The sequence below is a fragment of the Oryza sativa genome, chromosome 6 (assembly GCF_034140825.1).
Source record: "Oryza sativa Japonica Group chromosome 6, ASM3414082v1".
Taxonomy (NCBI): domain Eukaryota; kingdom Viridiplantae; phylum Streptophyta; class Magnoliopsida; order Poales; family Poaceae; genus Oryza; species Oryza sativa.
Genome location: NC_089040.1, coordinates 31,375,506 through 31,398,574, shown reverse-complemented (window position 1 = coordinate 31,398,574; position 23,069 = coordinate 31,375,506). Strand labels below are relative to the sequence as shown.

The 23,069-nt window shown below is 44.9% G+C and overlaps 3 protein-coding genes, 1 long non-coding RNA gene, 1 other non-coding gene and 1 pseudogene across 5 annotated transcripts; 1 reads left to right on the top strand and 5 right to left on the bottom strand.

Moving 5' to 3' along the window:
• Window positions 1–362: 362 nt before the first annotated feature.
• On the bottom strand, window positions 363–1,284 carry LOC107276965 (basic blue protein-like; annotated as a pseudogene).
• A 3,786-nt stretch (window positions 1,285–5,070) lies between these two features.
• LOC107277364 (putative UPF0496 protein 2) lies at window positions 5,071–7,616 on the top strand. The gene is made up of 2 exons (XM_015786488.3): window positions 5,071–5,270; window positions 6,205–7,616. Exons 1-2 carry the CDS (start codon window positions 5,216–5,218, stop codon window positions 7,437–7,439), a joined length of 1,290 nt encoding a protein of 429 aa, XP_015641974.1. The 5' UTR covers window positions 5,071–5,215; the 3' UTR covers window positions 7,440–7,616.
• Window positions 7,617–7,790: 174 nt separating this feature from the next.
• Window positions 7,791–7,863, bottom strand: TRNAA-AGC (transfer RNA alanine (anticodon AGC)). The gene has a single exon. It is a non-coding gene; the product is annotated as a tRNA-Ala (tRNA).
• A 2-nt stretch (window positions 7,864–7,865) lies between these two features.
• On the bottom strand, window positions 7,866–9,056 carry LOC4342086 (expansin-A29-like). Its single transcript, NM_001421927.1, has 2 exons — window positions 8,829–9,056; window positions 7,866–8,743 (listed from the first exon to the last, which is right to left on the bottom strand). The coding sequence occupies exons 1-2, from the start codon at window positions 8,980–8,982 to the stop codon at window positions 8,106–8,108; spliced, it is 792 nt and encodes a 263-aa protein (NP_001408856.1). The 5' UTR covers window positions 8,983–9,056; the 3' UTR covers window positions 7,866–8,105.
• A 4,845-nt stretch (window positions 9,057–13,901) lies between these two features.
• LOC136357063 (uncharacterized) lies at window positions 13,902–16,579 on the bottom strand. The gene is made up of 4 exons (XR_010742108.1): window positions 16,439–16,579; window positions 15,555–16,315; window positions 15,341–15,441; window positions 13,902–15,253 (listed from the first exon to the last, which is right to left on the bottom strand). It is a non-coding gene; the product is annotated as an uncharacterized lncRNA (long non-coding RNA).
• Window positions 16,580–16,929: 350 nt separating this feature from the next.
• Window positions 16,930–19,829, bottom strand: LOC4342085 (aspartyl protease family protein 1). The gene is made up of 8 exons (XM_015785996.2): window positions 19,473–19,829; window positions 18,763–19,386; window positions 18,546–18,681; window positions 18,150–18,238; window positions 17,933–18,047; window positions 17,718–17,781; window positions 17,564–17,635; window positions 16,930–17,440 (listed from the first exon to the last, which is right to left on the bottom strand). The coding sequence occupies exons 1-8, from the start codon at window positions 19,778–19,780 to the stop codon at window positions 17,193–17,195; spliced, it is 1,656 nt and encodes a 551-aa protein (XP_015641482.1). The 5' UTR covers window positions 19,781–19,829; the 3' UTR covers window positions 16,930–17,192.
• Window positions 19,830–23,069: the final 3,240 nt, after the last annotated feature.

Here is a 23,069-nt window from a genome sequence, read left to right as displayed (position 1 = left end):
ACGTAGAAGGGCTCGACGACGCATTATGCTGGGCTGTATTTGGGCCCAATTGAACCAATCCACTAAGGCCCAGTGGCCCACAGTAGAAGAGAGGATATGCCAACTTGCCAAGACCAGCTCCAAGTTGTAATAACATATAGACAAAATGCTGATCAAGTCCACCAAGTCTGTTGTTTATTACTGTTCAAACAAAATGTTGTTCATTACTTTTTCTGTTCTAAAATGTTGCTACATGATACATGATTGCACGACACTTCCTAATACAACAAATCTGTATAAGTGCATGTGCAATCGTGTACAGAGTTAGTATTATTAGAAAAACAGAGAATAAAACATCAACCCTTATTATACTAAGAGTAAAGTTTAAAAATCAATCAATTGGACAATAGTTAATTATTTTGTTTACCAGTTGAATCACCAGCTTGTAGGGAACAATTCGTTGAACAAATCAACCCACCCAAATCAAACGAACAAAGTCTCTAAATTTTCTCCGGAAAAAAACAAAACCATCAAGCTCAAAAAATAATAATACAATAATGGAAGACGACGAGGAGGACGGCGAGAGTCAACCCCCACGCCGGCCATTGGCTCCGCCCCGCGCCGCCGGCGGCCGGCGGATGCAAGGGGACGCCGCTGGGCGGCGGGCTCCCTCCGCCGCCGCCGCCACCGGCGGCGGCGGCGGCGACTTTGACGGCGAGCCTCATCCCTCCGAGGCAGTGGCCGGGGAAGTCGCAGATGAACCAGTAGGTGGCGTTGGGCTCCGTGAGCTGCACCCTGTCGTAGCCGGTGTCGTAGCTCTTGATCACGCCGGCGACGCCGCCGCCGCCGGTGTCGCACGACCGGTAGGTGGCCTCCGTCACCTGGAGCACGTTGTGCTGGCTCCTCACGTACTGGAACACTGGCGCAAACACAAACATTAGTAGCTAGTAGGATATATATCGTCGTCAAAATCCAATCCAAATCCAAGAAACGAATTGATCGAAACCTAGGATGTCGCCGGCGAGGAAGGCGTGCTTGTCGGACCAGGTGGCGTAGTTGGTGCCGGTGTCCCAGGGGCCATCGCCGACGGTGTACTCGGCCGCGGTGGCGGATCGGAGGAGCAGAGAGAGGAGGAGCAGGGCGACGAGCTGCAGCGGCGGCGACGGTGGCATCCTGTCGAACAGAGGCGAGGGTGCAGGGCAGAGATGGAGAAGAGATTAATCACTGGAATTAATATGGTTCAGTGGACATATATTAGCTTGTTTGTTACGACTAGCTTAATTAGCTTTGTGGTGGATGTTATTGTGTTGTGATTGAAGTTTTGGAAAGCTAATTAAAGAAGGTTGCTGATGGCGACCGGCACAGCAATATGCATGCGTGCGCGGAAAAGGTAGATTTTTTTTTCTTTTTGACCAAGTCAAGCTTATATATGTCATCAATGATTAGAGCAATGTCAATGATATAGCAGGGTACTTAGCGGCAATATTTGGTTATTTCACATATACTCCCTCCATCAAAAAAAAACCCAGAGTCCAGGTTTAAACCTAGAATTGGGTTTTTTTTTTACGGAGGGAGTAGCCACTAAGAGAGAAAGTATATGCAGTAAATTAGCTGTTACATTAGCTATATGAAATAGAAAATCAATTAATTCATGCATAGGTATCAAGCTCATCCTTGTAGCTACCTATGTTATATGCAATTATATAAGCTGTGGTGATTTTATTTGCAGAATACACCATTGATGATGGATAAGGTTTTTGTTTTTTTGAACAATCAGTGGTATGATTTATTGATTAAAGTAGGAAATAATTACGAGGATAGAGTCTTCAAAGGCAATACTTCGTCCGTTTCACAATGTAAGTCATTCTAGCATTTCCCACATTCATATCGATGTCAACGAATCTAGATAGATATATATGTCTAGATTCAGTAACATGCATATTAATGTGGAAAATGTTAGAATGACCTATATTGTGAAACGGAGGGAGTAGCTAGGAAAGAAGAAAAAATTCCACCATCACACATCGACGTCACCTATATACAGCTAAGAAGAAGGTTTAGCACCGGTCCGACTGTCGCTAAACGACGAAATAGAAGTATAGAACTGAGCTAATCGAAGCAAGCAATTTAAAAATTAGATTCATTTGAATTCTTATATATATACTTTTTTTATTAAAAAAGCTTTTAAAACTAAACTATTTTAATACAAGTAGTTCAGAAAACATGCTCACCGTAAACTAAGTAATTGCAAAAGCAAAAGATGTACTAATAAATCCTACTGATCATTTGTTCACATGTTTGGGCCTCATCGTTTGCCCTAAAGCTTATAAGCCAAAGCCAAAATTTGAATTTAAAAACTTAAATTTGAATTTGATTCTTTTTCAACATAGTTTTTTTTTAACTTTGGCTTTTCAATCACTAAGAACATATATACAAAAGTTTTACTCACATATTATTTTTTAATCGCAAATAAGCCCGTTATGACTTATAATAAGCGAGACTAACCGATGGGGGCCTTTGTTTATCTGTCCATCTCCATCTATAAATATGTAGAGTTGATCCATTCGAAGGTTCTCCTGCACATGCGTTTCATTTCGACTTTGAAGCCGTCTTCCATCCTTCCCCTTAATCATGGGTTTTTCTTTGATTTTCCTAAAAGGGATAGATTGATTGATGACGTGGCGACGATTTGGTCCAGGTAGACGCCCGCCATTCAGCCAGTCAGCCAGCCACGTGATTATAATCTGGACACACGTATGTGATGCGGTACGGGATTACGCTGAACGTGCGGGCCATACATATCAAGATGGGCTGGAAGTGTACTGGGCTGGTAGTGCGGCATAATATTTTCTGGCCCAGATCGGAAATAGCAACGAGTGTGCGGCATATAGTATTATTTGGGCCGTAACGGCATTTCAGTAGAATTTGGCCCATTAGTCCGTGGGTGGTGGGCCTTGTTGACCAGGAGCAGGGAGGGTCGGGATCAAAGGCCCATCAATCCATTACGGCCCATGCCGAGCAAGTTAGTGCTTGTAAAAGGTACTCCCAGATCAAAAACAATTATGAGTTGATGCATGCTTGGCACGTAACGACATACTGATGAAATACTACTCCTCTCGTCGCAAAAATAAAAGCTTACAACCGAATGAATCATTTAATAGCCTGTCTAGATTTATAGTAATAAAAAATATTACATTCAGTTCTTATACCTATATTGTGAGCGGCAAAAAATTACCGCAGGGTTACGTGAGCTTGCGGTGCTTGCCATCGGAGCTAGCTGGATCATGCAAAGACTATGTACGTGTGGATCGTGGATACAGTACCGATCGTCTGGCTTTTTCCTTTAACGGTTTATTGGTAAATAAAAATAAATTTGTAGGTAAAACTTTTATATATGTATTCTTAGTAATTTAAAAGCCAATGCTATATCTTAAAATAAATAAATTTAAAATTTTAAAATTTGATTTTTTCTTTACCTTATTAGACCATGGGAGCCTACATGCATATATGTCGTACGTAGCTAATTAATGCAACGCACTACGTACAGTCGTCGGCCGATCGATATCAACCATATGCATGCATATGGGTTATCTAACACGTAGAATTAATATCTTAATTACGGGATAAAATCGATATCGGATCGGATATTGCATATGCGTACTGACGCGGCATGAATGTGAATTAATAATGGATAAATATTTCAAATTACATGCGGCAACGGCAAGCGATCAATCGATCGATCTGCTACGTCGATCTCATGCGTATCGAGATCGATCGAGATCCAGCTAGCTATAGCAATTGCCGACGCGTCCAAGCTTAATTAACTTTACCTGATCGATGGATGACGACCTCGCTTAGCAAGCGGCGCGTGAAATTAATTTTAACTACGCGCATAGTATCTGTGTACGTACGTACGTACAACTAATACGTATATATAGCTGCTAACAGCGAGAGCAGCAAAGTCTCCTCCCGCAAAATTCCAAGTGTTCGATCCACCGTGCTCCACCTTGGCTAGCTAGCTGCCATTCCATCCCACAAAAAGCAAATTCTAGCTATAAATCTGGACACGCATATATATATATCCAGATTTATAGTTAGGATTAATTTTTTTTACAGATGTACTAAATAAAAGAAAAGGATATATAAAAGACTATGTCAATTGTAATGTTTCCCATATTCCTATTAATTAATATATATAAATATTATATCGATATTCTTGTGGTTTTAATTTGTGCTATAAAATAAAGTGGTCAACTATAGTTGTTTATTAGAGCCATAATAGCATCTAACTATTGTAAGAATGGATACAATTAATTACTTTTAATCTTAAATTTATGCGATGAGTTTAAGTTATATAATATTAGAAAACCCCTGTAATTTATCCATAAACTTAATTAAATTTAGAGCAGTTTAACTTTAATCAAAGTAAAAACATATTATAACCTAAAACAGTGGGAGTATGCATAATATGAAAACAATTCACTAAACTAGGGAGATAGCTACAACACGTAACATGATAAGCATGAAACTCGCTTGCCACGGATATATAATTACTCCATCTCCTTTAACTTGATTACAGCCGCAACAAAGGAGCATTTTATAACGCCATGTTTTGCGTCCACTTAATATATATGTCTCTGGTTAAACACACGGCGGTTTTTTTCCCCAAAATAAGCATAACGAGAGAAATAAGGCAATCTCACTCAATTTCCTGCACATTTCTATGTTGAATCATTAGTCGCCATTGATTACATGTCAAGCTCAACATATATTTGATGTTATGTTACTCAAACACTACACACCACAGTTACATGCCAACAAAATAATAAAGAAGATATATAGCCACATATCTGTGGTGCAAATTGTAAGGTTGTGTGCATATTGCTATTGCTCGATGGATCGCTTTCGTGTTCCTTGTGATGTGTTGCTTTATCTTTTCTCCTTTCCAGTGTGTGCCAGAAAGAGGACACCTTTCTCTTCTTGGCTTTTGGATCTTGTTTCTTGCCTTGCAAGAGCTAGCTTCCCCTAATAATCTCTCTCTCTCTCTCCATTGCTAGCTATATAGCTACATTCCTGGGTCGATCCCTATATAAGAGGAGAGGCATGAACTCAAATGAAATTTCCAATAAGCTCCACATGTCGTGAGAGCAGAGCACCGGCCGGTTGATCGAGATAACACAGTTGGAGAGTTTTTTCTCCTTTTCTTTTTTTCTGTTTAATTCATCCGGCGAGTCAGATGAGGTCTTCGTCGTCACCTTCGTTGGCTAAATCCATATTTAGCCTCGGAACTCGTAAGTAGACACTTGCTATACATGTATAGCATCTTTGAATTCAACAGTTTTATACTGGAAGCTTATTATAAAATTCTGCCAATGTTTAAACTTTTTTTAAGTAGCAACATGCATGCATGACCTCATAATAAAATCCATATTTGTCAGCTCTTGTGTGTTTCGGTTTTGTTCAGTTTGCGCAAATCGTTTTGAAAGATCAAACTACCTACAATGTTCCACTCGCCTTAATTCATACTCGTTAAATAATCCCTACATTTGCATCAGAACAAAAGTTATGGTAGGCAAGCCTGCAGCTAGCTAGAATCAAAACTTTAATCAAGAAGCACACACACAATTATTCACTTAAAATAACTATGGTGGGTAAGCCAATTAGTCCTGTGTAATTTAGATTATTGAGTAGGTTGTTGCTACGGATTATTCACTTGATTATATATAAAAAGTATAAAAATTTTGAGATACAAACTTAGCAAATAACTTAATACAATTGGTATAAGCAATACAACAGAGATTTTTTTTCTTTTCTTCAGAAATGTATTTTCTGAAGCGTAGAGCAAATAATCTGTTTCAATAATCGGACAAATAATCTGAAAACTAAACAGGGTACATTTAGGCCGGTTAACCGACCTACAAATGCATGCTTTTCCTCAAGTTTCATCTGCTAGCTAAGCTATAGCCAATAGCTTGTACACGTTGCACACTAGAGAGTCAATGGTAGTGTAGCTAAATTGCACACTTGCATCACAAGCAACAGCAAGCTATAGAGATAGCTGTGCTCCCAAAGAGACTCATCTCCATTTCTTGACGCTTTCGCGCTCTCATGCTTGCTCTTCCGCGTTGTTTGCCGCCTTAATTTAATTAATTTGCTGCTTTAACTAACTACTAATAACTTACTAACTTGGTCGTCGTCTTCCTCATCTTCGCGCCAATGCTGCAGAGGGAGCCATGATCGAGAGAAGCAACTCCACCCCTTCCGCCACTCCGGCGAGGCCACCGCTCGCCGTCGACGAGGAGTACAACCAGGCCTTCCGCTCCAAGTCCTTCCTCGACCTATGGTCTCACGCCCACCACCACCTCACCCACACCTTCTCCTCCTTCAAGCTCTCCACCTCCACCCCCTGCGCCGGCCGCGGCGGTGCCAGGGAGGACGACTTCTTGCACGCCGGCGGTGATGGCGGCGCGGCGGATGACTCGGAGCAGTCGTGCTCTTATACTGTTCTTGACGACTTCGTCCTCGAGCCGAGCCCGGAGTCGCTTGCTCGGGGTGCTCGTCTCCAGCAACGGCGGCGGCGGCGGCCGCGGCGTCACCGCGTGGAGACGCTGCTGATTGAGTATTTTGATGTGACGGAGGAGGCGTGCGAGGCTTGCTCCGCGCTGCTCGCCGCCATCGGCGCCGCGCGGCGGCATCACCTCACGCTCCGGCGGCTGCTGCTCCGGCTCGACGGGGGAGACGACGACGACGCCAAGGATGCCCTCGCGCGCCATGTCCGCCTCGACAACCCGCTCTCCCCGGGCAGCCTCTCGGAGTTCCACGACGTGCACGCCCGGTGCTCCCCGCTGGCGTCGCGCCTCGCCGCGGCGCAGCGCCGGCTCCGCAGGCTGGCGCGCGCGCTGCGCATCGCGCGGGGCACGGCCGCGGCGGCGCTCGTCGGCGCGTGCGCGGCGGCCATCGTCGCCGCGGTGGTCCTCGCCGCGCACGCCCTCGTGGGGATCGGCGTCGCCGCCGCGGCGTTCGGCGCCACACCCGCGGGCGCCGCGCGGTGGTGGGGCAGGAGGGCGGCGGAGAAGGTGAGCTCGCGGCACTACGCGCGCGCCGGCGCGACGCTGGACGCGGCGGCGCGCGGGGCGTACATCGTGGGGCGGGACCTCGACACGGTGAGCCGCATGGTGCGGCGCGCGCACGACGAGCTGGAGCACGGGCGCGACGTGGCGCGCATCGCCATGCGCGGGCACGGCGAGCGGCCGCTGCTGCAGGAGGTGGCGAGGGAGGAAGAGGAGTGCGAGGAGGATCTGAGGGCGCAGCTGGCGGAGCTGGAGGAGCACGTCTGCCTCTGCCTCATCACCATCAACCGGACGCGCCGGCTGGTGGCTCACGAGATGGCGCGTGGGCTGCCGCCGCCGTCGCCGGCGACGGTGACGACGACGTCCGAAGAAAGATTAACTAGTAGCTGATGAGATCATTGATCAGCAACAGTTGCTTACTCTGGTTGCTGGTTAACTTGTTCATTCATGATTCATTTGTTTATTTTTATTTCTTTGTTGATTAATTATGATCTTACAGTAGATAGAAAAATAAATGAATGTACATACAGAAATTAAGTAGTAGTGTAGTACACGGCCATTTTTTGTTTTTCGTGGATAGCTAGGAAAATGTAAGAATCGTTTTGCTTGTTGGATTGAGGAGACGAGATTACTTGTTGGAGCAAAAAATGTTTTGCCTGTCTTGCTTAAGGTGGAGAAAAAAAAAAGTGAGAAATTAGAATTCAGAAGTGGAGGAGGAAAATAAAAAAGAAAATTGAGAAATGGAGATGCGGGGTATCGATCCCCGTACCTCTCGCATGCTAAGCGAGCGCTCTACCATCTGAGCTACATCCCCAGTTGATGTAAGGTTAATTTTTTTTAGTCTCCAAACATGGTTACTTTGCAAAGCAATTTGTGCTAGATTGATACGTGGACAAGTCTTCTCAATACACCACAAAAACTGTCAAATTAACACGATTACATAGCACAAATCGTTGGCGGGCTGCTAATTAAACACCAACAGAAGAGAGCAAAGTATAGCAAACAACGCCACTGCCAAGTGCCAACCAAAGGGAACCCGAGCGAGAGTGAGACTAGCTACATGAACTGCTGGGTGCTCGCGAACGTCTGGCCGAACCTCCACGACGGCGGCACGACGCCGGCGAAGACGATGGTCTGGCCGTCGGTGGCGGTGACCCGGAACGAGAGGCCCTGCCCGTCGAGGTACGCCAGCGACTGCCAGTTGGCGCCCCAGTTGCGCGACATGGCCATCCACCCGGCGCCACGGCGGCTGCCCCTCACCTCCATCGACCTCACCGACCCAGCCGCCGCCACGTTCGTCACCAGCACCAGCTCGAAGTAGTCCCGCCCGGCCACCGTGAACCGCACGCCGCCGCGCCTCCGGCACGGCACGCGGCGGAACGCCACCGGCACGATGCCGCCCCGGTACACGCCGATCCGCTCCCACGCCGGCTGCGCCATGTCGAAGTGCGGCCGCGGCGGGTTGCACCAGCCGCCGTCGTCGCTGGGGAGCGCGTAGTTGGGCGGGCAGAAGTTGGTGGCCGTCACCGTCACCGACGCCCCCGCGCGGCACCACCGCGGGTCCGCCCTCGCGTCGCAGGTCAGCGCGTAGCACTGCCCGCACGACGCGCCGTCGTCGAACAGCGCCGTGCTCAGCGCCGCCGTCCGCGTCCCGTACCCTTGCGTGTACAGGTTGCCGTACCCGCACGCACCGCCTGCAATGCACGCACACCGCACTCTGTCAGTCAGTCCAAGCACGCGTCGCGACGCGACGCAACGGACGAACACATAGGTACGTACCCATGGTGCCGGAGGCGTCGCTGCCGCCGTAGAAGGTGGCGGTGCCCTTGCTCCAGCCCGACGCCGCGAACGCCTCCACCGTCGTCGAGGCGGCGGCGAGCAGCGCGTAGCTGACGAACGCCACCACGGCGAACACATGGCCACGGCGCGCCATCTCCGAATTCCGATCGATTTCGCCTAGCTCTCTGCTCGTTGCAACCTGTGCTAGCTTAGCTACTATGGTGAACTGAATCTGATTGCTGCATACGTGAGCTGTATATATACACGCGAGAGATAGCTTTGCACATGCAGAGCCATGGCTTGCGGGCGAAATTAAAATTTGTCATGTCACGATCAATCCGTCCCATATTCTGCTCGATACATCCATCTCGCCCAAGAAGAACAGGGAGGACGTACGGTCGTACGTACGCTTTCTATCTCGCTTTAATTCGAGCCAAGTTATTACGGCTTTCTGCTGCTGCTTCTGCACCGACCATGCATGCCTCTGCCGTCATCAGGTTCAGAGCTAGCTGCACCATTAAACTTGAAGATGTTAAAGTCGGTGCCAACCTTGTTAGGTTAGCTATATAGTCCATGCTCAGGAGATTGAGAGACAGACATGCTGATTTCCTTGGAGGAGGCATTCGTAATACTGCCATTAAACAGGTTGCAAACACTGCCGCTAGCTCTGCTTCAGAGGCAGCAAGCCGATTTAGATTAGGCACCTTCCGAAATCTGCCTGTGTTTCTTTCTTCAGTATGGCAAGGAAGCATACAACTATAGTAGAAGATATCAAGAGCACAAAAATGGCCGGTATATTTGCAAATCTGCCTGACAACTAACTGCAGATTAACAAGCATTAATTGCTTCAGAAAGAACACGCACTGTGTGGTTGGTTGGGTGCAGTAATACTAGCAGAGCAGCTGCAGATCACTGCAGTATGGTCCGGACACTGAAGTGAAGGAGGCCAGCCGAGCACATGGACAATCTGAGACTGAGACGGGAGATGAATTGAGCGGTGCACATGGTCTCCTTCCAAATCTTTCTGCATCTGCTGCCACCACAAAACAGTAAACTCCAAAAATGATATTACACATCAATTTGTTTAGGATATCTTGCTTTTATATTTTATTTTTAACCTCATCTCAATTTGAGGGCATGATGAACTGCCTGCAAAGACAAGAAACAGCAGAACATCTAGACAAATTCTTCAGTTGCAGTGCAGTGTGGATTGGTTCGTGTTGAGTGAGGCTGCGTTTGAGTGTGCCAAACGGCTGAGCTTTTACTTGCACGCAAAACGAGATAACCCATTAGTATTTGATTAATTAATTATCAATTATTTTAAAGTTGAAAAATGGTTTTATTTGATTTTTTAAAGAAACTTCTGTATATAAATTCTTTTTTATAGAAAAACACATCGTTTAGCGGTTTTAAAGTAAACTCATAGAAAATGAGGAAGTGGCTAAATGCATACTATGTCAGCATATGTCAGTCATTTCAGTTTACCTAGGTCAAGTCTTGTAGCTGATATAGTGATATGAGATTTACATTAGGGATTAATGCCAGTGAAAAGTGCTCCACAGAAAAAAAAAACTTTTCCTAAAAGAACACTTTTGATTTGAGTAAAAGATAAGGTTTTGTGGTTGACTTCACTGCATCAGTAACATTGACTTGAAAACTAAAATGAGGGTCAGAACACAAAGGATTCCCCATTCCTGCTAATTCTCTAAGGTATAGCTAAAGTTGAGTAAAAGCAAGCTTTTGACATGTCAATATAAGATTACCATATGAACTAAGGTCCAAGCTTTGTACTGTTAACAATCAAAATTAAAATGCAAAGGCACATGGATTTGCAGCCGCAAAATTTCCCCTTTTCACACTTGAGCTGCAGGATCCGTCTTATGCACTCCAGTATTTTAGTCCCAGCAGTATTACATGACGGAATTTTGTAGGATCATGCGTCCTAGACAGACAGCAGCATCCTGAAAGTTCAGTGATATTCAGAAGAAAAAAGAAAGAAACTGATTTGACTGACATGGGCCGCCAATCAGTTTGGGAGTACAATTTTGCAGGCAGTACGTGGTCTGCCTGCAAATGAGTAGCAGACCACGTACAATTGTACTCTCAAAATTTTACAAGATCAAAACCTTGCCACTTCTCTCATTTCACCTGGATTTGATGGTTTTTATTTTAACTGATAGCTCGGATATTGCGGCGCAGGTTATATCGTGCATGATGAAGATGAACTTCGCGTTGCTCGCTTGCGTTTCTTTTAAACTTAGGCCCCAAGAGAGAGCGAGGGACGGGGAATAATCCCTCCGGCATGAAAAACGGAGCAGGCCATTAGCACATGATTAATTAAGTATTAGCTATTTTTTAAAAAAATAAATTAATATGAATTTTTAAGCAACTTTTATATATAAATTTTAATAGCTTGGGAAGCGTGCGGGTGGCAGGAGCGGTGGCCCGCGGGAACGAGCGCACCCAGTTCAGCCTCTCTTAAGCAGCTTCAAGTCTAAAGCAGCAGCCAGCCAGCCAGTATCTTTGTTCGTGTTGCTTGTTCACTTGTTTGTTCCAGATTTCACAATGTTGATTACTTGTTTATTTCCTACGTATCTCATTACTGCTAGCAACTTAATTTGGAGGAGCAACCGAGCAAGCAACGAACTTAAAGCCGAGAGATAATTGAGTTTGCTTGATAGTCTTCAGCAAGTCTGCTACTCCATCTCCAGAACATCAGAGGTCACAAACTTGTCGTCAGGAGCAGCCTATTCCTGAAGAAAACATTAAATAGACTTGCTGGGGACTAATATTGTCTATCCCTTATGGTCTGTTTGGTTGGGGGCTAATATTGCCACATATTTTTTACTAAGATAGCTAAACTTAGTCTTGCCACACTTTTGTGGCAAACAAAATGACAAACTACGCTTAGGCAATGTTTGGCAAGAAAATAAGTGTGTATGGCTTGTGGGCCAGGTGGCTAAGAATTAGACAAAATAGACTTGTGGCAAGAACCAAACACTGTCTACTAAAACTAAAACTATGACTTGCCTAAGGTTAGGTGTGGCAAATTTAGTTACCAACCAAACAGGCCAGATGTCAATTGCCAATAGTGTCAGAGATAAACAGTTAGCAACCTGAAGGCAGGGAGAGACTGAGGTGGTGTTTACATCTAGGGACTTAACTTTAGTCCCTGTCTTTAGACATTAATTTAGAGTATTAAATATAGACTACTTACAAAACTAATTACATAAATAAAAGCTAATTCACGAGACAAATTTTTTAAGCCTAATTAATCTATAATTAGAGAATGTTTACTGTAGCATCACATAGGCTAATCATGGATTAATTAGGCTCATTAGATTCGTCTCGCAAATTAGTCCAAGATTATGGATGGGTTTTATTAATAGTCTACGTTTAATATTTATAATTAATTTTCAAACATCCGATATGATAAGGACTTAAAAGTTTTAGTCCCATCTAAACAGGGCCTGAACCATTGACGTCTGGTTGGTCAGACTCTGTTAGATCCACAAGGAATGTCAGATCCAATCATCCAATATTCCGAAGGAATCCATAGATTATAGCAAGAGAAAAACAAATGGAAATTATGTCCATATTCTTGACTTGCTGAAATCTGCCTCTCTTCTTATCTCTGAATTCTGTAACCAAAGATACTTATTTTCTGATCCCATTTGGCAATTGGCATAGCAATTCAGCAATTGCCACATCAACGCAGACGATTGGCCAAGTTTCGTCATCCAGTCACTCAATGTTGTTTTCATAATTAAGAATGGCCAGGAATTCTCCTGATCTTAATTAATTTCGGCCGGCGAACACCCGGTGAGAAAGAAAAAGCGAGGACTTCGATGCCGGCAAGCCAAGAGGAATAAATAATCTCCCCGCAAAAAGAAGAAGAAGAGGAATACATAATCACGCGCTCGAGCAGTGGAGGGCGCCGATTAGTCTGCCATTTGTCCATATCGATCGTAGTACAAGGCAAGAACTAGGACGGAGAAGAAGAAGAAGAAGAAGAAGAAGAAGAAGCGGAAACCGAGCTCTTTTCCCATCCCTGAGAAGGCACCATGAGGTACAATGAGATACTATGAGGTACTAGGTACTATGAGGTACCAAATCAAATCTAGCCATTGATTTAGGAGGGGCACGATCGGAAAAAAGGAGGCATTCGCTCGTTGGGCCACTCGGTCGGCACCGCCAAAGCAGGCGAAACAATCCCTTCAAGTCCAGCACGAGTCGTCGTCCGCCGTAGCAGTTCCGCCGGCGCCCGACCACAGCCGCCCACCGCCCGACCATAGCCGGCCGAGCACAGGTGCCCACCGCCGTTGCCCGCCGCCCGAGCACCTTTCTTTCCGTCACCGCCAGCCATCCCGGACAGAGCAGCGCCGCTAGCCATCCTTCTTATGGATTAGGGGTTGATTTTGTCCAGCTTCTTGTTATTTGCAGACCTGTTCCAAACCTGTATTGCACCAGAAGTACTGCATTTTGTATTTGCAAACTTTCTTATGGATTAGGGGTTGATTTTGCCCAGCTTGTTGTTAAACTGCATCGGTATTGAATGCAAAGCTCACATGTTGTGTGCCTGGATTTGTACTTGTGTTTAAATCTGGCTGTTTCAGTTAAATTGCATCTATTAATCAGTGAATGCAAAGCTCACATGTTGTGTTCCTGGATTTGTACTTGTGTTTAAATCCCAAATATCCATGCTAGTAAGTGTATCAGTGCCAAATATGTTATGCGGCAGAAGCAGAAACACCAGCTTTCATCAGTGAAACAAACACCAGCTTTCATCAGTGTAACAAACATCAGATTTCATCAGCTTCCACATGGGCAACTAGTAGACACTAGTCAGTTCATAAACAGCAGCAATGGCATCCATTCAGAAACAACAGCAGCAAAAATTCATAGGCAGAACCGAAACAACCAGATTTTCAATACTGAAGCATCCATTTAGGATTAAACAGATGTAGATGGTTCATCCATTAACTTAACTAGATAATACCCCGCGCGTTGCTGCGGACATAATAAATAACTTTCAACATGCAATATGTGCATAACATTTGAGAAGAAAAAAGAAAAAAAAAACTACTTATTACCATATAATTGATGGAGTATATACAGTGGTAATTATAACTAAATATTACATGATGGAGTATCTCCCCAGGTAGCAGTGGTTGGCCAATGCAACTAACAGAATTACAACTCAAATATATGGCTGTTGACCGGATAGAGCAAGTATTAATAAACAAAATTGAAGGCCACTAAACATTACTGGAAAATGAAAAATATACACCATCAATAAAATTACCCAAAATTATGTACTATGTGTTTATGAACATAGCATGTATGAAAAATAACAGTAGAAAAGCAAGTAAGGTGTCATACTGTTGTCCTCGTTAACTTGATAGCCTTTATTCAGCATGACATTTTTCCTAGTACCGCTTCCCTCGTTGACCCATTGATCTCAGTTTTGGAAATTATGTAGTTAATCTTGCAAATGAATGCCAATTGATTCATGGATAAGGTGCTAGAATATCATACATAATTGTGGTAAGAAATGTTTATTTAACTGGAAGTAGCAATTATTATGCATATCTTATCGTATAAATATGCGATGAACATTAGGAGCGCATTTGTAGTTGCATAGCTGATCAGGAATGTAGTCAAGTCATGTAGCAAACCTAGGTGATGAGTGATGACTACTTTACAATTACAAAACTGATAATAACCATAACTGAAACATCAATATTTTATATTTTTAAACATCTACAAATATAGTCCAATTATCACTGATAGCAAGGAAATCATAACTAAGGTGTCAAACTATTATATAATAATGGTAGAAAATTTTCATGCTTGAGTAAGATATGGGAAGTTGGGAAAAGGATTATTACCTCATATATATAATTAAGTACTCATCCTTGATTAACTCTTTGGAGTGATTTTAGCTTTCAGAAAACTCCAAAAATATTTATATCACCAAGCTAATTCAAGAGTGACAAAAGATACTTAAAAACATATCTAGAGTATACATGATCAGAAAATAAAATGAACTTTGAGACGGAAGACAACCTAATCTATTTAAGAGCAAACCTGTGTGTCTGTGTGTGGAGAATCTGACATCATTCTTGATAAGGACCTTATCAAAAGTGAAAAGCACATCAACGACATAGATGTACCGAGATATATATAGCTTCACCAGTTAAAGACCATAATTAAAATACCAAAAGAAGAAAGCTCCATCCGCTTAGCAGCCCATATGATTGTTACTTAGCTCGATGAGTTCTTAGATCTGATCGGGTGACGACAAATCAACCAATAGATGCATATTTGCCACGTCTTCAACCACTTAAGAATGAGAAGTGGTCTATAATTCAGGATAAATAAAGAATATGAATCAACTAAATCAGTAGCCAAGAACCTGAAACCTGGAAAAAGAGGATACAACAACAATAAAATTCTCTGCTGGGTATCAGATTTATTGAACATAAGGAAAGGGGAAATCGGTAGGTAACCTGTGTTAGATCATTGAAGTAATTGGAGAGGATCGACAGGTGAGGGCTGCATATGAATCCAGCAAGCAGAGTTGCAAGAACGGTAGTAAAATGCCAGCAGCCTGGTAGAGTGTGGTAGATCGACGAATAAGCGAGATGATAAATTGGATATAGATGCAGAACTGATAAAGGGATAAGAGGAGAAGAAAACGCATTAAGCCATTAATGGATTTACTTGATAACAGCCGTGAAGTGTTTTCCTCGGTGGTTGTCAACGGTTTTCATTAATCATGGCAACCTAAAGAGGCGAACAACCTTAGACATGGGAGAGGAAGGGGAAGCAGCGCACGAGCTGCCATGGGGGCGACGGGAAGGGAAGCGCCACACCCTCATCCTGCCTCTGTGTGGCACGGGAGGCGGATGACATGCCAGCGCCGGTACGGGCGAGCACGATGTGGGAGATGGAGAGGATCACGGCGAGATTGATACGAAGGGGGCGGCGGAGCGAGATGCGGGAGAGGGAATCGATGCGAGCGTGCGAGGGGAGAGGAGAGGAGAGGAGCGATGCGGGAGAGAGGGGTTGATGCGCGTGGGGCCGGTGAAGCAGCGAGATGTGGGAGAGGAGAGGAGCGATGCGACCGCTTGATTGAGATCGAACGGTGGGGAGAAAATGGGGTGACGTGGAAGCACCAGGAAGCAGAGAATTCTAGTAGTGGGGATGATTTGTATAGGTATATAGGATTACATCATAGGAGGGCATCACAGTACATAATAGAAGGAACATTAAGACTAAGCACATCTTCATTTAGTCTTAACGATTACTAGGGCACGACTGAATGAAGATGCATGCGGTCAATCTACCCGCCGTTGCGCAGTTCTGAACACCAGCCCCACCCTACATGCGGCAAGATCGCCTCCATTGCTCGAAGGGGGCCACGAGCGGATGGACCTATCTAGGGATCTGCCATCCCCCATCATCTGCGCTGCTCCCACTGCCTGCACTCACATGTAAATCGAAGAGAAATACGAGATCAAGAAAGAGAGCTGAGAGAATCAAAGAAAGGTCTTCCCTCTGCGTGCGCCCATGAAATCGGAGAGAAAAACGAGAGAAGGAAATACCTCCGTGTGCGCCAAGGCCAGATTTAAGATGTGCGGAGGAAGAAGAAGGCCAGCTTCGTTTCTTTGAGAGACGAAAGAACGAAAGAGGGACGAGAGAAGGAAAGAGCCAAGCGGAATCATCGGCCTCTCTCTCGCTGTTGCGGCATAAGGCGAAATTACTTTCCTACCCCTCCACCTGCGGTACCGCATATATCAGCCCGTGCCGTACCAGGCGGTACGCTGCAATCTCATCCGTCCGATGAGGCCGGATCGACAGTTCAGATTTGGTACCTCAGAGCCTCAAGGACAGTAAAAATTCTCTTAAAATAAACGGTCAGGAAGCTATCTTGCCCGGTCCCACCAGTCAGTGTCCGTCGCCGGCGTCGAGGCATCTAACGAAGCCTTCAGCCGCAGTATCCGGTTATGCTATAAGAACTCCGGCGATGGAGAATTGCTCCACGAAAGCCAGATCACACCAACACCGCAAGTTGTTGGACAGATCAATTGAAAGATGCAGTATAATTTTATCCATCTTTATTCGTATAATAAATGAACGTAGCTCGCTTATCACCGAATCCAACAACGAAAATCCTCGTAACCATATACACATCAATCATCATCACAAGAACAAATTACTAAATCCTACAATGATCGATCGATCTATCTACGCTTTCTGAATAAAAATCATCTCGAATGCATGCATGTGTTATGTACACAGCAGAGCAGCCACCACGAATGAAATCACCTATAAACTCCCCAAGTAAAAAAAAAATCATCAGAAAACAGCTGCAGCAGCAGCAGCCAGCAGCAAGAGCGCCATGGACGACAGGAGCCGGAAGCCTGCACGGCCGCCAGCTGCCGCGCTGCTCGACCGCGGCACCGGCGCCGCGCCGGGGATGGGCGTTCTGCCCGCCGGCGAGTCGCTCTCCTGCGGCTGCGGGAAGACGTGAGTGGTCGGCCCCGGCGATGGGCTCGGGCTCCCGACGCTCGACCCGTCGTCTGTCATCTTCTCGTCCTTGTAACCTGAACAAATTCAATTTCAGTCATTCGCAGCAGTGAGCCAGTGATCGATCAGATGCAGAAAGAAAAAATGTCATCGTTAATTCTTGCTAGCTGCAGGGGATCGAGATGAATGAGGTAACTTACAGTCGAACTTTTGCCAGCCCAGGACGGATTTCTCACGGTTGAAGACGACCTTGAGCCCGGTCATGAAGTTCTCTGCACGCAACACATTCAGCATTATTAACTGAAGACTGAAACAGTGCGTGCAGCAAGCAGAAAAACACAGTTAACAACGTACGGCCAATGATGTCGATGGGGAGATCGCTCTTGATGACAGCCAGGCAGTAACCAATGATACGAATCTGCTTGTCACGGTAAGAAGAATCACATTCGATTAGTTGAATAATCAACTTCAACTAGTACTAAATGTCAGAGAGATTCAGAGATGACGATGCAATTGGTGCTTCTTGTTCCATGACTACTGACTACATGGTGATCTTTTCTGTAATTTACCTCTCCGTTTGTCATCTGAGCCGCGATGGGGTAAACAGGGCTGGTCACCGGGAACACGGCTCCTCCATTGGTCGTCAGGCTCACAACAGGCAGTTCCACCGTTGTTTGATCAGGACTGCATTTTCCCAAACACCATCAGAACGATTTGTGCTGCGACTTGCGAGATGAAACAATCTTGCAACTTAAATTTGTAGAGGCTTAGATGCAGAATTGTTACCTCAACGAGTAGCAGTACTCGAAAGGAAATGGACCAGAACGAGTACTGCCGCTGAAGTTGGCCCTCCTCTCGCTGATCTGCGCGTTGAACTGCGATACAGAATGAATAAACAGAAATGATGAGCAAGTTGACCTCATTTAACTTTGTACACTCTGTTCATTGCATTCTTTTTGTAATTGCATTTTTGATCAACTCTTCAGGACCATTCTATATAGTACTCCACCCGATTAATCTGACTTGGTCTACAAAAACTAAAGAAAGCCAGTCACCAACTTGGGCTTTCTTAAGTCTTAAGTATAATCAATATCTAGCTCACATCAGAGTTTCAGAGACATGATCCATTAAGTGGCTATAAGAAAACTGTCAGTGAACATGTAGGACAAGTTAGTACTATACATTGGTGGTGTAGGCCGTGTAGGCCGGGTCGTTGAGGTAGGTGAAGGACGTGCCGGAGTCAGCAATGGCGTAGAACCCCAACGGCAAGTTCTTGTCCCCGACGCTCATCGACGTGATGCTGATGTTGTAGTAGGAGCTGCAGCAACAAATTCAGTAGTAATTCAGTTAATTGTCGCAGCTCGATCAAATCATGAACAGGTTAAGCTTGCTTAATTACTGTGTGGATTTGACGATGAACGGCGTCTCGGACTGGTCGGCGCTGCCGGTGTCGCCGAAGTTGATCCGGCCGAGGCCGTCTTTGCTGAAGCACATGGAGAAGCTGTTCGACTTGACGACGCCGGTGCTGGCGAGGATGCTGGGCACGGACACCTTCTCCATGCCGAGACCCATGAGGCCGTCGGCGGCGGCGCCGTCGAGGAACGAGCCCGTCTGCACCTGCCCGCACCCGAACACCACGGGAGTTCGCACGGCGGCTCCGGCGGCGGCGGCGGCGGCGCCCTTCTCCCTGGTGAGGTAGAGCACGTCCTCGACGAGCTCGCCGGAGGAGGAGGTGTTGGCCATGGCGTAGCGGACGGCGTAGGGGCAGCTGCTGGTGGCCGTGGCGCAGGCGTTGGGCTGGTCGCAGAGGTTGCTGGCGCAGGTGACCGTCTTGCTCGTCGACGACTTGCTCGGGCTGTACTGCCTGAGCTCCGGGCCGCCGCCGCCGTCCACCGCCGTGAGGTTGCCGAGGGGAGCGCACTGCTTGCAGTCGCAGGGCACCCAGAAGAGGTCGCTGCCGGTGTCGAGCGCCACCAGGAACGTCGTGTTCGGCGTGCCCACCGCCACCTCCGCGTAGTGCAGCCTGCAAAAACTCGATCAGGTCAACTCGCCGGCGCGCAGGAGGGAGCAAGAGCAGGGGGGCGCGCGGCGGCGAGAAGGTGTCCGTACGATCCGTCGAGCCGCAGGGTGATGTTGCCGTCGGCGAAGGTGACGAGGCCGTCGCCCTGGGCGAGCCCGCGTCGCGCGAAGAGGGCGTGGTCGTGTCGGGACAGCGCGGAGTAGTACTCGGGCGAGCCGATCACCTCGGCGCCGGCAGGCCAGGACACGCCAGCGTGGCCACGCTCCTCCGCCCACCGCTGGACGATGGGGGAGTAGCGGTGGTGGAGGTCGAAGCCGAGGCCGGACACCTCGACGGCGGCCATAGCAAGAACCGCCGCAACGGCGAGGGCGAGGGCGAGGTAGGAGGAGTGAGGCATGGTGGGGTGGGGACGGGGCGAGGTGGCGTGCGCGCGGGGGCAGCAAGATGAAGGTTGGTGCGCGCCATCGACATCGATTTTAAGAGGAGGAGGAGGAGAGCGACGCGCATGGTGAGGTCGAGGTGACGAGCGAGTCAAAGTCTTGGCTTAGTTTGGTTTTCGTCAACGGCGAGGAGAATGGAGAGCAGAATTCGTCGGAGCGGGAAGAGAACGTGGCCGCCGCGGCGTGCCCGTGTGGGACGGCAGGCAGGCAGGGGGCTTTTTACGCCTAGGTCCCTGGAGTATATCTTTTTTTGCTAACCTGTGGGGGTGAGGGATTAATTAGGATAGGAATGCACAACATACTTTTGTGTAAAGGGAAATAATCCTTTTTAGGGGAGATTAATATTCTAATAAACATTTAATGAGCAGAGTAACCGCCTGATAACAATTAGAAAAAGGTTGCGCTTTTAAATTTCTGGTTTCTAATTTATTCTCTATATTCTATGACTGTTCTTAAAATCTACTCAAGGCCAAGTTTAGTTTCAAACTTTTTCTTCAAACTTTCAATTTTTCCGTCACATCGTTTCAATTTCAACTAAACTTTTAATTTTGGCGTGAACTAAACACACCCTAAGTAAGAATTTGGACTGTTTAGAAGAGTTGTAGATTCTGGAAGATGTTGCAATTGCTAGAATCTCCCTAAAGAGAGTATTGGATTAGTTGTATGCTTAATGGAAAAGGTTAGAGATGTAAATCATTATCATTCTCTAAAGAGAAAGAGAAATGTTTTAGAGTTTTGTTCGATTTTTTCAGATATATGAAATATGGGCGCAACTATGTACTTAGGCCATGTCTTTTTCAGCTTATACTATGAAGGTATAGCACTTCTAAACGTTCAAAAAAAATTGTGTTCTGAAGTACTATATTGCTACAGATTACGTATGTAGTATTTTTTAAGTTTATTCCTGAAAATATTTGATCTATCTCTATAATCAAGTATAGAAAATCTCTACAATCAAATATATAATCCATGATAACAGGCACTGAATTGATGGCATGCAGCATTATATTGCTCTTTGAACCTCAAAAAAAAAAGTATTAAAACACACCTCATTGTGCATGAATATTAACCAAGATGCTTGAAGTTTATTGGATAAAGTAATTCATCCAAAATTCACTCACCATACCCAAATTGTGCTCTCTTGATTCTTGTTGAATTGGGTTACAATTTTCTACGTCGTTGTTCTATGTTTTCATGCTGAAATCAATTTAACCGTACAAAAAATAAGAAACATTTGTTCTGTACTTGACTAACAATAGAAAATGCATTGTATCCTGATGGGCATGTTTGGTTATCAACTAAATTTATCATACCTCTATTTTGTAGACAATATTTGATTTCTACCACAACTCTATTTTACCTATCTCTTAGTCATCTGGCCCACATATTATACTCTCTAACTCTGCCTAAGCTTAGGGCTTGTTTGTTTTTGATGAAAAACAAAGGATTTGGATTCCTAAGGATTAATGCCTATAGATGTCATTCGGTTTGTAGGATTGAACTATAGGAAAATCAAAGTAAAATTTCCTTTTCTACAAGGTGTATAGAGAAAACATATGAATTTTTCCATCCACTCAAAGATCTTGGAAAAATTCCTAGTCCTCCATTTTCCTATTCCTATGAGTTTAAATTTCTCCAAACTAAATAAGCCCTTAGTTTGCCACAAAAGTATGACAAGACTAATCTTAGCCACTTTAGTCAAAAAGTTGTGGCATCATTAGTCTCCAACCAAACAAGTCTTAGGAATCCGTCAAAAATGATTTCCATATATATCAATTTAATATAATATTCTTCTTTTTTCAAGCTCAGTGGTTCGTACGAGCAAATCATGTTACTTTTTGTGTTTTGTTCATGAATCAGGACCAACACGGATTGACTGTCGCCAGCTTGATGTTGATTGCTCAGTCTTTTGTGGTTGGAACTGACCTACAAGGCCACGTTACCATTCAACTTAACCCATGGCCATGGCACTCAAAAAGTAATTAATCTAGGCAGACCAAAACTTGAAATTAATTAATTAATATACATGGACTCATGTTTATGCATCATGACTTGACTGTACCACAGCACTTTTGTGCAGTTCAACTTATTACGGGGCATTCAGTGAACCTGATAATCTGCAAAATTTTCCAACAACTAGTTAATAACTGCATTTTTTGTGCGCGCTGTTTTTGACAGAGTCTTTAAATAAAATGGGATTGCGGCCGTTATATTTTTATAACCTTGTATTAAAATATAGAAATAAGACCTGGTATTATCAAGGCATTTCTAACAACATATATAATGTTGCAATTCTCATATATATGTAAAAGAAATACCAGACATTTTAATTTATTCCAGTGGTCAACACTTTAGAAGAAAAAAACAATATCATAGTTTCCAGCCATCAAGAATAATAAAGAAAAAGGTTCCGAGGTTATGCTATCTGCAAGCTGTAGGGAAGTCGGAATAAGAAAGAGATTATGTTGCAGAAAATGATTTGTGCACGTTAGAGCAGTTTCTTCTGATTGACACATAATCATCAGTACCTGATCAACTGAATTATCCTGTAATAATGTAATGCAGTTAGTTGCACATGCAGGCATGTACTAATGGGAGGAGATCTTGGATATTCATTTGGACAATATGCACGTCAACTCGACAAATTACGAGAGATCGTCGCCTGTGATAAACTTGATTTTTGCTAAGCCGTTTTCTTAATACTTGGTGTCGTGTTGACCGTGAGAATTGTTATTTTTTCTTGTGGCAACAGAATACAGCAGCGGAAAGTGTTCTCTCTTCGACCGAATTATTCATGCAGCCCACAACTTCCGACAAATATAGTTTTAGGCAGAACAAAAATGCTCAGCTAACAACAGCTAATTAAGGTAGATGATTTGCTTGACTTGTTCGACGGATTTGTTCGTTGTTATTAATTAGCTGAAACATCAGTTAATAATAATAGTGCAGTGATCCTCAAGACGTATGCTGTCAGGTAGTTAAGTGGGCGTTTCGTTGGACAGAGAAGAAACACGTACTGTTATTCTTCTCCCGTGAGATCAGTGCACCTGTGTCAACTCCGTGGAATCTTCGTTGATTGCTGGGAGCTCTCCATTGGATGTCCCAAATTCTACAGGAAGAATAGTGAAGTACTGAAACTCTGATAGTGACTCACACTAATTGAAACTTGAGAGAGATGATTGACGAATTAAACAAACGTATGGACTGCGCCTGCCGGCTGGCGATGGAGTTTTTTCTTTAATTACA

Excerpts from the sequence above, each read along its gene's own strand:
- LOC107277364 (XM_015786488.3), top strand. The coding sequence starts at position 5,216 with ATGAGGTCTTCGTCGTCACCTTCGTTGGCTAAATCCATATTTAGCCTC. Across the intron at positions 5,271-6,204 it reads CATATTTAGCCTCGGAACTC|AGGGAGCCATGATCGAGAGA; the intron begins GTAAGTAGACAC and ends CCAATGCTGCAG.
- LOC4342086 (NM_001421927.1), bottom strand. The coding sequence starts at position 8,982 with ATGGCGCGCCGTGGCCATGTGTTCGCCGTGGTGGCGTTCGTCAGCTAC. Across the intron at positions 8,744-8,828 it reads CGACGCCTCCGGCACCATGG|GCGGTGCGTGCGGGTACGGC; the intron begins GTACGTACCTAT and ends CGTGCATTGCAG.
- LOC4342085 (XM_015785996.2), bottom strand. The coding sequence starts at position 19,780 with ATGCCTCACTCCTCCTACCTCGCCCTCGCCCTCGCCGTTGCGGCGGTT. Across the intron at positions 19,387-19,472 it reads ACCCTGCGGCTCGACGGATC|GCTGCACTACGCGGAGGTGG; the intron begins GTACGGACACCT and ends GAGTTTTTGCAG. Across the intron at positions 18,048-18,149 it reads GAGTACTGCTACTCGTTGAG|TCCTGATCAAACAACGGTGG; the intron begins GTAACAATTCTG and ends GGGAAAATGCAG.